The sequence below is a fragment of the Electrophorus electricus genome, chromosome 8 (assembly GCF_013358815.1).
Source record: "Electrophorus electricus isolate fEleEle1 chromosome 8, fEleEle1.pri, whole genome shotgun sequence".
In the NCBI taxonomy this organism is placed as follows: Eukaryota; Metazoa; Chordata; class Actinopteri; order Gymnotiformes; family Gymnotidae; genus Electrophorus; species Electrophorus electricus.
The window spans coordinates 21,663,151-21,676,951 of NC_049542.1; the positions used below are offsets into that span (position 1 = coordinate 21,663,151).

General features: G+C 39.3%; 1 protein-coding gene across 3 annotated transcripts; it reads left to right on the plus strand.

The window, feature by feature from the left end:
- Positions 1–767: 767 nt before the first annotated feature.
- lratd2a (LRAT domain containing 2a) lies at positions 768–2,693 on the plus strand. Of its 3 annotated transcripts, none has more exons than XM_035529348.1 (2): positions 768–786; positions 1,081–2,693. In XM_035529348.1, the coding sequence occupies exon 2, from the start codon at positions 1,191–1,193 to the stop codon at positions 2,010–2,012; it is 822 nt and encodes a 273-aa protein (XP_035385241.1). In that variant the 5' UTR covers positions 768–786; positions 1,081–1,190; the 3' UTR covers positions 2,013–2,693. The 3 variants fall into 3 exon arrangements, with proteins under 3 accessions (XP_035385241.1, XP_026857597.1, XP_035385242.1); XM_027001796.2 differs by lacking the exon at positions 768–786 and having other exon boundaries at positions 793–1,598; positions 1,887–2,693; XM_035529349.1 differs by lacking the exon at positions 768–786 and adding an exon at positions 793–1,017 and having other exon boundaries at positions 1,134–2,693.
- Positions 2,694–13,801: the final 11,108 nt, after the last annotated feature.

A 13,801-nucleotide genomic window follows, 5' to 3' on the forward strand; every position in this document is an offset into this window, starting at 1 on the left:
TGGAAAGGGGTCCTTGATCAGCTGAAGGACTTCTGTCTGAAACGTCCTGTTTCTCTGGGAACCTTGTGTACTTAACTATATATATATATATATATATATATATATATATATATATATATATACACACATACATATATATATATACACACATACATATATATACGTATATATATATATAATCTCATGATCTCTGATAAAATCACGCTGAGGAGGAGGAGGAGTAGTAATCCTTGAATGCAGTTCCGGAAAAACATCGATATAATGTATCTTATCGAGTGTTTATCTTGAGATCACCTAGGAATCGCACTCCATGTGAATATACCTCTTGTTCATCTGCGGGCTTGTTTTTAAAACAAGCACGTCTTGTTCAACTGCATACCTGTCTGTCCTCTTACACAGTAATTCTTGAAATGGTCTCTGTGCATAGTTGCAGCAGTAAGGTAACCTATGGTGTTTGTCATTTGTTACTTTGACATTATTAATGTATCTACTATGTTCAGAATCGTTATTTTATTTTTGGAGGTCACCATAGCCTTGATGACTATTTTAGAAAGGATGTCTTCTGCGGGATAGTTCACTTATTTCGATAGTGAAAGAACAAACAAGTGGTAATGGCACCATCATATACTTTGTTGTCCGTTGAGGATGTGGTTAACAGGTTCTTCAGCGTCACAGTGAAATAGCGCTCTACCTCTTTAAGCGGGAACCAGTTTGTAACTGTCTCTGGGGTTGGTTTTACCCAGGATGGTCTTCGACTGTAGTTATTTCGCAGGAGCTCAGAGACATGTTGGTTATAATCTAGGATTGCTACAGATGAGGCTGTTATCCATAAACTTTTTAGGAGACACAGTAGATCTAGCACATCTCACTGAAATATTCATCTGACAGTTTAAATACGATATAATTATTTTAATTAAATAACAATCTAACTTTTTTGACAATTTGGTTTGGATTATGTCTACTGGTTAAGTAAACCATATGTTTTAACATTTTTGCAAGACAGAAAGTCATTTAAGGGTAGGTTATTTTCGCTTTGAGAAACATAGAGTCTATACATTAACTAGACTGCATTTCCATTAGGTTGGAGCTTCGCAGACTACGTCCACATGTCGATTTTTCTACGATCTTGACAGGTGGAGCCGTCTCCACGCTCACCAGGTTACATTTCAACGGGCTACCGGCAAAGTGGAATGGGCAACCAGGTTGACAAACTATCACACCTAAGTTACGCCGAAGTTCCGACAACGGATCCAAATGGCTTTGACACGGAGGAAAATGGCCCAAGGATTGGGGTGTCGTATATTTTTTCAAATGACGACGACGAACTAGACGACAATGTCGATGTAAGCGCACGAGACCAGAATCAGGAAGAGAAACACCACGACAAGCGCAATGAGCTGGAGTGCGCCGTTTACAACAGAGACGAATGCATTTACGAGAAAAGTATCAGCTCTGGACACATGGAGACGTTTTCTCCCGAGAAATTACTTAACAAGTGCAAGCCTGGTGATGTTGTGGAGTTTGTTGCAACTGGCCAGTATCCCCACTGGGCTATATATGTCGGAGACCTTCAGGTGGTTCACCTTTACAGGGCGGAGGTAAAGAACAGCTTTTTGATGTATGCAAGCCAAGGCAGAAGATGTAGGATTGTTAATGAGCTCTACAAATACAAACCTCTTAGCGCTGACATAGTAGTTCAGAACGCTATGGAACAGGTGGGCACCAAAGACAGGGAACTGAGTTGGAGGAATTCTGAATGTTTTGCAGCGTGGTGCAAATTCGGTAAACGAGAGTTCAAGATAGGAGGAGAAATCAGAATAGGAAAGCAACCATACAGGTTAAAGCTAGTCTTGTCGGATAAACAGTTTCATGTCCTCGAATTTCAGAGTTTGGAGGACTTAATTATGGAAAGGAGGCAAAATGATCAGACTGGCAAAGTGGCTGTAATTAGGGATCTGGCCAATCATTTGAACAGTGCTGAAGGAATCGGAAGTGAACCAATGGGACACTGACCTTCAGCAGGGGGCAGCCGAGAAAGATGGACCTTTTATCCAGAAACACCATTTTGAAGTTTTGAGTCACCTGTTATGTTGCATTCCTTTTGTTATTTTTTTTTATTATCTAATTAATGTTGTTTTCTATATAGCCTACCCTTTATTTAGTCAAGTTTGTATTAGTTTCAGGCCTATGATTCTCTGTTCTACAATGTGTCTTTCAAAATGATGAATTCCAAGAGTAAGATGTATCAGGATATGATTATACGTTATTTGCCTTTCAAAAAGTTAGTAACCTATTACAGTAGCCTACCTTGAAGTACTTGCAAATGATATTTATGGCATGTCTAGGCAACCTGAAAATTTGTAGCAGAACAGTTCATCTGTTTCATGCACTTGGAAATGTAAATATCCCACAAGGCCTATAGGCATTTTGCAATATCTAGAATTAAGGCTTGCTTTTTTTCTTTTTCTTTCTTTAAATAAAAGCCTAGAGCTAGAACCTCTCAAACACTGGGTCAAACGTTTAAATCATGACTTTATTTTTCTAATGCTTGTGTACCCCAACATTAGAACAGTTTTCCCGTTCCATGTCTGCTTCATAAGACCATCTTAGTTTTAACTGACCATTGTTCAAACTGACCATTGTTCTTTATTACTGTGATATTCATGGAGGTTGATCAACATAGTAAATAATAAAGAAATGGAGGAATCCTTTTGTATAAAAGCAGATGTGTTTATTCACAAAATGCCATCTGTCCCTTGCCATATACTGCCAATTTTCATTTGAAAGGTAGTCTAGATGTATTTACCTGCTAAATATCTTCCCACTAACTACACAAAATACATTTAGCTGTGTAAATAACTCACAGCAAAATCAGGCATTATTGCTCAAGGTATTTAGCAAGCAAGACATGTGAAAGGCCCAGTGGCTCTCATCTTTTCTTATAAACCCACTCTATACATTTATTCATTCATTCACAAGCACTAAAAAGTCAACAGTTTAGCCATGCCTTTTGCCTTTGATGTGTGGCCCATAAGATGGCAGCCGGTAATCAACCATGAAATTCACGGGCATTTTGAAGAGCCAGACACAAAGACCAGAGAATCCTGCAATGAATCACCACACCAAACTGGGGCTTTGTCTAGGAGATAGGCCTGGGATGAAGCTCTTTATGACCAGGGGAAGAAGGTGTTTTATGATTCAAGCCCAACCTCCTTGTTTCAGAGTCTCTCTGGGTAAACACAGAGATGCTGGGAAAAAGGGATGTAATTACAGCTGCCACTGAGAATGAGTAATGGCTTCCCACAAAAGCCAGCAAGGCTCATGTTGTTCGTTACTTTAGTTCAAGCTCGAATGCTAAGATGAAACAACAGCCCCCTAATGAGTGCTTTTTCAACAAACTGGTGAGTATGCTTTTTGATTGGTGGCAGATTTGGAGGATCTGCTCTGTACAGCATGCCTGGATTATTAGTGCAACAGCTAAGACACTAGTGATATTACCCTCTGCCTGAGGGACACTGCAGGTGGCCTCCTGTCTCCTTTTCAGTTGTATTCCCTTACTATTTTGCTCTTCTGAGCTATAACCTGAAGCCACATAGTGAAAAAGACCTTCACTGAGGTATGAATTAGACTTGTACATAAATTGAGTCAGTGAGTTATGAAATCAATATAAACATGAATAAAAAGTCATCTTCCTCAAAGTATATGTGCAGTCAAGGCATTGTCTATGGGGAGTCTCTGAATAATGAGTCTTGTTGGTAGTCCAAGCAGTCTCCAATCTGTACAATTCATGGGTGCTGCCAGAGGACTGAGTCACAAAGGAAATGCGTCACAGAGAGTGTCCTGGTTATCACCAGTCTATTAACATATCCACATGTTCTGTTGATGACATCAGCTTGGCTGGGCAGGGTAGAACTTGAGGGTCAGAAAGTTTGAACAGTGACCGCAAAATTGTTTTCCACAAACATATCATTGCATAGGAACATCATGTTTCCTGTTGATGTATAGTCTACTTCAGAGCGAATTATTCATGTTTAATGGATCTATTATGCTACATTGATGATCTATTATTAACTATTCTTTCTTTATTCTTCTTTATTCATCATGCTACTATGGCATATTAAAGTGTCTCTTTAATTCTGTTAAGCCATGTGAAAAAAATAGAAATGTTTTAGCATTGGGAGAATAAACTGACTATACTTATATTCATTAGTTGAAATCCAGTTGTCAGCTCCCATCTTACACCCACCAATCAATCTCCACAACCACTTCACCGATCCCATTCACCCATGTTTTAGTTCATTGTGTGTACCTGTTTCTTGTTTTCTTTTTCCTGTTTATTCTTCCTACAGGTGGTCATCCTCATATTAGCCTCCCAAGAGGAGAACCAGGTCATGGAGCAGTACATTCGGGAAGCTTTAGGTCAGGATTACATCCACTCCTCCACATCTCCTGCCCCGGTCAGTGTCTCCTTTGTTAAGAAGAAAGACAGAAGCCTCTGTGCACACTACAGGGGCTTGAACACTCTGGTGGTGCTCTCCATCACCCGAGCCAAGCCACATCTTCTTTGCCTTAGCAACAAGCTGTATGTAACACTGCAATGCTGGTTCCTTCTACTCACCTTGGTATGCACCTCACTGGGAACCAGTCACCTGGGATCCAACCAAACTGGCTAATACCTCTCTGCATGCTACTGGTGTGCCATCTATGCAAAGGGAGGTCTTGTGGTTCATCAGCTCCATTGCAGTGTGTGCTCAGAGCAAGATGCCATACAACCCTCCAACAGGCAAGCTGCTTCCACTGTCCACATCTTGTCCATGGTCACACATCACCATCGACTTCCATTGCTCACACCTGAACGACCATGGTCACACATTACCATTGACTTCCACTGCCCACACCTGAGTGACCATGGACAAGGTGTGGGCAGTGAAAGCAGTTTGCCTGTTGTAGGGGTGTATGGCATCTTGCTCTGATAATTACCATCAACTTCCATTGCCCACACATGAACAACCATGGTCACACATCGCTATCGACTGTGATAGATCTCCCGGCATTGGACAGTCACACCAACATCCTCTCCATCGTCAAATGCTTCTCTAAGGTTTGTGCCTCTCCCTGCTCTATCCAACTTGCTGTTCCTTCATTTCTTTTAGTAATTCGCACTGCCTAAAGACATCACCTCGAACCATGGGTACAGTTCACATCAAAGATATGAAGGGAGCTCTTCAACGTGATGGTGAACCTCACTTCCACCCTCACTACCACAATCAGTCCTACATGTAAGTGGAGTGCTATAGTCCTGAAGAGTCCATTCGTGGGATGCCATCAAGTGGTGCATCAATGACATCATGTAAAGGGTTTAGCTGCCTGGAGGAAGCCCATGTCATTGGCCTTAGATATGGATCTGAAGACAGGAGCTGGGTGCCAGCCAGTGAGATACTTTTTTAAAATTATTATTACAAATGCAATCAAGGAGTATTGCACAACTGTGTGTGCCCTTGACCTGAATGAAGTGGGCAGGTAATTTAAATATTTAATTAAGGCATTGTTACTTTGGTAGATCTGACGTCACATACGCCAAAGGTAGTCCCACTCTATTCTAATCCATCAGAAGAAAATGGCAAAAAATAAATCATTATAAAAGTCCTTTCAAAAGAAAAGACAAACATTATTCTTTGTCTGCCAGTTCATACTAAATTACACAGATTTATAATATAATAGTCAAAATGAGTACATAGGGGCTTTAAAAACTATTCTCTTGGCAGTCTCTTCAAGCTTACACTGGGCTCCAGTATGTGCTGTAGTCTAGATCATATCATGTATTAAACCATGTAGTGCTAGAGGTGAATTTGAGTAACAGTGCACAGGATGTTGTTGAAAAAAAACAATATTTGTCTCCATGCTGATAAATCTCCCATGAGAACAAGAGCATCTAAGACTTTTAAACATGCAATTTATCACCAAGACAATAAAGTAGCACTTTAGTTACTGTGGCTCCTAAACTTTCTATCATACTTGGGGCTTGTAGTAAACAAATGTTTTTATTAAACAATGTCTTCAGACTAGACCTGTAAGAAGAGTTCAAAAGAGGTCATCCTTTGTCACTGAAGTAAAACTTTTAAAATGATAAATAAATAAAAATATTGCTTAAAACCCTTGATCTCTCTGCTGTCATTAGAGAGCATGAGCTCTGGTGAGTTTTCTGTGGTTAATTGGTTTCATTTGCATAAATGGATCATTACGCATTCATCTTTGACATCTGGCTGCTACACTTTCAGTGCGGATCCATGTAGTTACAGGTGGCAGACCCCCCCACCCCTGCCATGGCTGTGGTTTTGAAACACAAGTGAAGCCCACATACTTTTGGCCTGTTTTCCCTGAAGATGCTCAGTGTCAGGGGCTGGGCGTTAACATGTTGGGGGAAAATCAACCGCGTCCCTTCAATCATTTAATTAATTCCGTCTCAGTCCACAGCATAAAAGAATAATCATCAAGTGTCATGAAATGACTCTGCCAGTAAAATTGTTTGTGTATTGCTTTGAAGATCCTAAATTGAATTTGAAGAATAAAAACTCGTTTCCCCACCTTTTTGATCAGCAACATGAAAGCAATTGTTGAAGGAATACTGAATACACAAATAGACTCGTGGAATGTATGTTTTCTTCATATAAGTCATAAAAAGAATATCCCTAAAACAAGCCCTTAACATATAAAATACACTGATGTGTTGAAAACTGGTGTTAGAGACAGACGACCATGGTTGCCATTTGAACATCATCTGATGTATTTCAAACACAGAATTGCTGTCAAAGCTGCTGGTTCTGTATATGTGGAAAAAGCTGTGAATGTGGCAAAGTGAAATAAAAATAAATTCCTCTCATGTTTATTCACAAAAACACATCTGTCAGCTGGCCTCCTGCTTTCCTTTTCCATTCTTCCTAAGTACAACAACAATGAACTCATGCCAGCGTATTTTGATTCCTCTAAGCGTTAGTGCCTGCTGTGTAAATCAAAGCAGTGGAAACTTAGGCTTCAAGTGGCCTGACTGCGATGCAGGGCAGCAGTAATAACAAATGCTGAAAATACAATGAAAAGGCACCGCATGAGACACTAATAGGCTGAGTACCCTATTCTAACTTGATTAACTTAGAGGAGATTGGCTATAAACCAAACGCAACATGTCTGGGAATGCAAATGGTGGGATTTATGTGGGTGCTGACTGAAGTCATGTCTTGGTAGAAGAGTCATGACATGAGAACAGCATGGTAAACAATAAACTGCCTTATGGAAATACTAAAGTTGGCTAGTGACTCATTTAACTGCATGCGGTAAAAACTGATGAGTGCATGTGATGGTACTATGAGTGTATAATAATTTTAAAATATAATGTCTTATAACCATCGTATGAAATCAATGGTCATTATACATGGCAATTTCTAAATTTCAGCATCTATGAAGACTTCCAGCCCTTTCTGTATAATAGTTTAACATTATAGCCAAAGGATGTTACAGGCCTTAGAGTACTCAGTGCTCTCTGCTGGTCAGCCCTTCCTGCTGTAAAGCAAAGGCTTTACCTGGATGTAGTTATGCAAATCTACTAAAGTAAACTCTGCATCATTTCAAAAATGCTATCATCCGATAACAACAATGATTTCCTCTCAGCAAGCAAAACTTCTGCAAGCTATCCATACCACCTTTAAGTCTACTAACAATGCTTTAAGATGGCACTGATTCCACTATGAAAATCATATGTCAAAAAAGGAGATGGTTGATGAGCTCAAAGAAAGTAATTGGTCAAGTATCTGTGTCCATATGTGGCATTGTCTTCTAGGGTAGGGTGACTGCATGTGTATGCTGCAGTCACGCAGAGGGCAGTGTACATCAGAGAGCTGTAGAGAGTTTTGAACACGACAGTAATAATGTATGCATAGTCAGCACGGCTCCCTGAATGTCAATACAATGGGATATCATATTTTTATTCACAGTGCTCCAACGCTTACTGAATGAAGACCAACAATAATGAAGAATGAAAGTTAACACCAACATACGGCAAACAAGGGCATAGACTCCCCCGATACCTCACTGTGAAATAACTGTTGGATGTGCAGGTATAAATTTGAATGTGGTGATTTCATTAAGAAGAATAAATAAATGCAAATTGTATAACTGGTTACCTCACCCTTTTCCGGGTTAATTCGAAGTAAATGTATGGTTCAAAATACCTGCAAAATTTTAACAGTCAGAAGTAATGGAATTACTGAATAACTAATATTTATTCTATGTGAGTCTGCAAAGTAGGATCATAAACTGTATATACAGTAGGATCAGCATCAAGTGTTTTAATCCTGATTACAGAAGCTATGGTGACGGATAGCTTCCTCTTAGCTCCATCATGGATGCCACCACAGCTAAATAACACTTCTCCCAAGCATGCTGTGTTCATGTTTTAATCACAGTCACTGATATGTTATTCTATTGTAGGATTTTGGGTAAGGTTTTACTAACTACTGCTACCAGTTTGATAATGCACAGCCCCCTCTAAACAAACAAACAAACAAAAAAACCTTTTCATATTTATTTTCTATTTTTTTCAATTAAATTTTATATCTGTAATTAGAATTATCTTTGCCATTAAATCAATTGTCTTTAATGTTTTTCTTTTATTTATAAAGCTCCTTGAACTGTTTTGTGTATGAAATGAGATATGTAACTACACTTGCCTTACTAAGTGCTTTTCTGCAAAGTGTGAAATAGTGCAGTAATGTGAATGACTTGAGAATGCTAAACATCTTTCAAGCATACATGTCTAAAGGGAATGCAAAATGACAATCAAATCCTTAGTTAATATAAGAAGGCAGTCATGTAAGAATTCAGTGGAAGCACTTCCGGCAGGCCATTTTCCTCTGCGATATGAACAGAACCCCTTCTCAACCACAAGAGCAACAGCATCGAATACCAAGTGTTGAATCTTATCTTCTCCAATTATACCAAACAGAAATCACTGGCTCCCTGCAGGAGCCTGTGCATGTCAATCATAGATTCTATTCGCTATCCTTTGGCCAGGTTGAATGATTCATTTATGAAGTTTTGCCTGCACTTTGTAGCGATTGCCTTAGCTGCATTTTAAGTCATCTTTATTAGAAATGCACTGTACTGCAATCTCAAGGTCAGAACTAATGGGGCAGAACGTTTATTTCAAGCTTCAGCCTGGGCGCCATGTGCTGAGTTCTTTTAGCCTCTGTTAATGGAACAGGAAACCCTATTGCTTCAAGTCCAATAACAGTCACCAGCACTCTGGCTCCAGGTTCATAAACATAATGGCAGTGTTCAAATAGCATTGTTATGAGAGTGTAAACCTGAAGTTGTCATGTTCTGAAGCATTTTCAGACATAGATCAGTATTCCTTCATTAAATCAAGTCATTAAACACATTTTACCTTGATGTACCTACTATGGCATTCACTGGCAGTACAGTATTTACATTTACATTTATGGAACTTGGCAGATGTTCTTATCCAGGGTGACAAAAGTGCTTTGTCATTTACTTATAGAATACATCCTAGCCAGTACAGTAGGTCAGAGTCCAAGATACCAATGAACTAGAATACTGTTGATATACAGGGATCAATGCTGATGCCTAGAAGTTCAAAATACATAAACTCTATCTCAGACAACAATCAGTGTAATAAACAATACCCTAAAATAAATACTAGAATTTCTGTTATTTCATACATTGCTAGGAACGCCGTCACACTGCTTGGATGAGATTTTTTTTTGTCCAGGTGAGCCAAAACTCGTGTGTGGGGGATAAGTCAGGACAGTACATGGCCCTTTTACAGTTATGGCATCCAAGAGATAGCGAGATGAGACAGATCACCTCAAAGCTGGGCAGCAGTTGTTTGAAATACTGTGGTCACCCAGAGGGCAAGTGACCTTCATTCAGCACAGGTGAAGGGCACTGTGGGATGCCAGACTTGGTCAGACATCAGTGAACACCTGCTGCTTACACTGGTAGATCTGTAGGCCAGGAGCTGCAGTGAGCACTAGTCTAGATGAACCAAAATGGACACATATCCTTTATGCTTTTTATCAGCACAGTAAGTTAGAATCTCTCTCCAAAATATAGAAGAATAAAAGAGATTTATTTACATACAATATACATGGCTGTCTCTGGGATTGCACTAAACTTGATCTGATATAGAGAGGAGCTACTTTTGAGCAGAGAAGGTGACTCATTGTGAGTCAAGTTCCTGTTTGTTTCTTGTTATGAAAAGTGAAGTTTTGCTTTCATCTCCAACACTCATCAAAGGGCAGGGCATCCGGGACTTCTGCTAAACTTTATACAATTCAAAACATGGTGCTTCACCATTGTGACTCCACATTGGCCTGTTCTGTGATATGTCTAGAAATGAATTTAAAGATATCATGATTAAGAATCATAACATAAAAGGGAATGGAGGCTAAATACTTCCCATATGAGAATATACACACAGCACAAAAACAGTCAATGCAGTTTTCATGTTAAAACTATTCATGTCATTGTTTTTTAAAATGCTTTTATGCATGTTTCTCAGAAGTGGTTAGTGTAAGACTGCTGACCTGCTAAAATGTCTCTGTGGCTTGATTGTTGACACTGTTGACCCACTGAAATTTTACAAAGGTTTTAAAATCAGGAAGATGATCAGAAGCTGGGTCTGTGTCTCTGAAAAGCAACACTGCTTACATGTAATTACAGGAGCCTGTCCTCCTGCATCACCTTTGACTGCAGCAGGTCATGCATACCAGGCTTTCCCTTTAGCTCATGTGTCTGAACCTCACTTGTGTGTAGCACGATAAATGGTGCCAGACTATGTTCCACGTGTTTTGGTGCACCAGGAGCCCTGATGAGGACAGATGTGTGGATGAGCTAATGGATGGATGGATACGGAATGGATCTGTGAAATACTAAATGGATGAGTGACTGATGTGGGATCCTGTTAGCAGGAAGTATCACTTGACATACTGTCATATCATTATGTCATTCTGACATACTAAAAAAAACCCCACCTGTAATGTCAAATGTCAAAATGCCCTACTTCATTGCATCCCACAAAGTGTCATGACACATCCTAATGTTACTGAATATGTGTCAGTTGACATAGTTGTTTTATAAACTTGACAAGTTAATGAAAGCAGCTTATGTTATGTTATGATAAACAAATATAATATCTAGATTTTAGATTCTTCAAAGTAACCATCCTATACTTTGATAACACCTTTGCATGCTGTAGGTGTTCACTTAACCAGATTCATGATGCTGTGTGTGTGTGTTTTGAAAATGTATTCATATATAGGCTAACACCTATATATGATACATTTGACAAAATTCATAAAGGAAACTTTATGATGACCAGAGGACACCACTGTGATGAATTGCCAACACCACTTTTGAACAAGGCTTTTACCGGTCAATGGCAATATGACATATGTCAATGAGTAGATCTCTGTAATAAACAACACAGTGATGTTGAGTGAGACTTCAAGTATGTAAGTCATGCTTTATCCTCATTCCACATCAGTGAGGTAGGTGGTTTTTGTTTTCTGTTGCCACCGCAGAAACTTCAGCTGGGGCCTTTTTAGGCAAAAAGCTATGTGAACACAAATAATATCTCTGGCTGCCTAGTTTCTCTGGTCTAATCCCTTCAAAGAGTTCTGGTGTAAAATGTATTTATTATTTGTTGCTATATGTTGGACCATTGTTTCTGAGCCCTGTGCTTATGCAGAAAATGCTGCTGTGCACATATAGGTCAGCCATGGATCGAGAAACCCGATCATGTTTCATATGGTATTTATTCTGCTTATGATATTCTTTCCCTCATTTTTAAGTATGGTTGTGTTTATGTTTACATGCAGGCCTTCACTTTCTCTGCAGGCCAGGAATCCAGTCATGCAGGGAGAGCAGCAGCCAAGGCTGAGAGAACTGAGTGGGGTTTAGCAGGGCACAGAGGCTGCTATGTGTTGAGAATGTAAGCTGGATGCCCAGGCCAGCATGCTCCCTCAAAGCTTAGAGAAAACAAAACCTCAGCGCATTATTACATAGTAAAATACACTACCTCCCCTTCTGTGAATGACCTGTGCACTGATCATTCATCTATAAGTGTCAATTTTTGGAAAGTACTGGTAAGCCTTTCACTTTGTGGAAAGAATGTGATTATAATTAATTTTTGTGGATTTTCTGCACGTGGTTTCAAAGAGAGATAAGATATTTGCTAATGTTGGCTCTGCCTCCACAATATCACTTGCCTTTAAATTACAATTCACTGCTACATGAACCAAATAATATCTGTAGTTAATTAATGTTGCAAAAATAAAACTTTTTTGCTTTAGGGTTTAAACCAGAAGAATGTTCTGTAGGTTCATAAATCTTTTTTTAAGTAAAACATTTATTTCATTATGTGGTATTGTGTGTACCAGACGTTGATCATGTTTCTGCAGGTTTAGGGAACACTTGTGATGTCTCTGAACAGACAATACCAAGGACCATACCAGTATGTTCTGAGCATAATGATTTAAAGGCATTATGATGCACTGCATACGCAGTCCATGGTGTATAGTGTCACCATATTACACAGTCTCAGTGCAGCTCCACAGTACTTAGCTGGTGCAATAAGAGCAGTGAGTGGTATGAATGAATCCATATGTAGGTTCCACAGAACAGACAAAGGGCATTTGCGATAATAAACAACATGGTGAGTGCCTAGCATATTATGAAAATCACAGTAAAGGCAAGTGTCTACATATTCCAAAGCAATAAGTATTATCTTGAAATCAGCAAAGCACCACAAGATTATTACTAGATTAGCTTTCCTCTACGGTTTATCACATCATTCACATTGTTATTGTGCTCTAACTCAGAACAGTCTTTCAATAACACCACAGTACTAGGCTGAATGTGAGGTACAGTAGCAGCCTACATTAACAGCAAAACCAAAGAGGAATGACTGTGCATAAAGAGTCAGGAAGAAACATCGGTTTGACCACAAAAAAAAAAAAGTTAAATGAATTAGCAAATTGACTGTGACTTCCTAAGAAGCATGACAAAAGATATCCTTAGAATTAAGAAACAACTGCAGCATCCTTTGAAGGTCCCATCACTGAGTCCGCCACATACCAATCAGCAGACTTTGAGGCCTCCTCAAAGGTCCTTTCTGTCTCTGCATTCTGCTTTCTTGTGTAGCGTTGGTCTGCGTTGTCCTGTCTTAGCTAGGCAGCAGGTCAGCCATGTTTTGTTTATTTCTCCCCCTTTTTTTGGAATTTGCTACAGTAATATAGCTACAGTAATGTTAGGTGTAAGAGAGCTCAGGTATCATAATACTAGGTCTAATAAAGTAACAGTAATGCTAGGTCTAACAGAGCTCAGTTACAATTATGCTAGCTCTAACTGAGCTCAACTACAGTAAAGCTAGGTGTTACAGACCTCATCATAGGTAATGCTAGGTCTAACAGCTCAACGTCAATACTAGCTCTGTGTCTTGGGTTGGATTGCCATGGTGTACTGTTATTGATTCTTCCATACATATCAATAGATAATAGGTTGGAAAATTGGCAGAGCTTATGCTAGCTGAAAGTCTGCTTGAGTTAAAATAGGCAACTGTGATGGTAGTTAATTATTGTTTCGGATTTTTCCTGTCATGATTTCTGTAACACAAGAAGGGTTCTGTTGTTGGTGCCATACTCGCTTTCAGTAATCACTGTTATTTATCAGCTTAACTTTCATTTCAGTGACAAGTTTTACAAAGACTGGGGGCTTACAAGGGAAGAGC

Excerpts from the sequence above, each read along its gene's own strand:
- lratd2a (XM_035529348.1), top strand. The coding sequence starts at position 1,191 with ATGGGCAACCAGGTTGACAAACTATCACACCTAAGTTACGCCGAAGTT.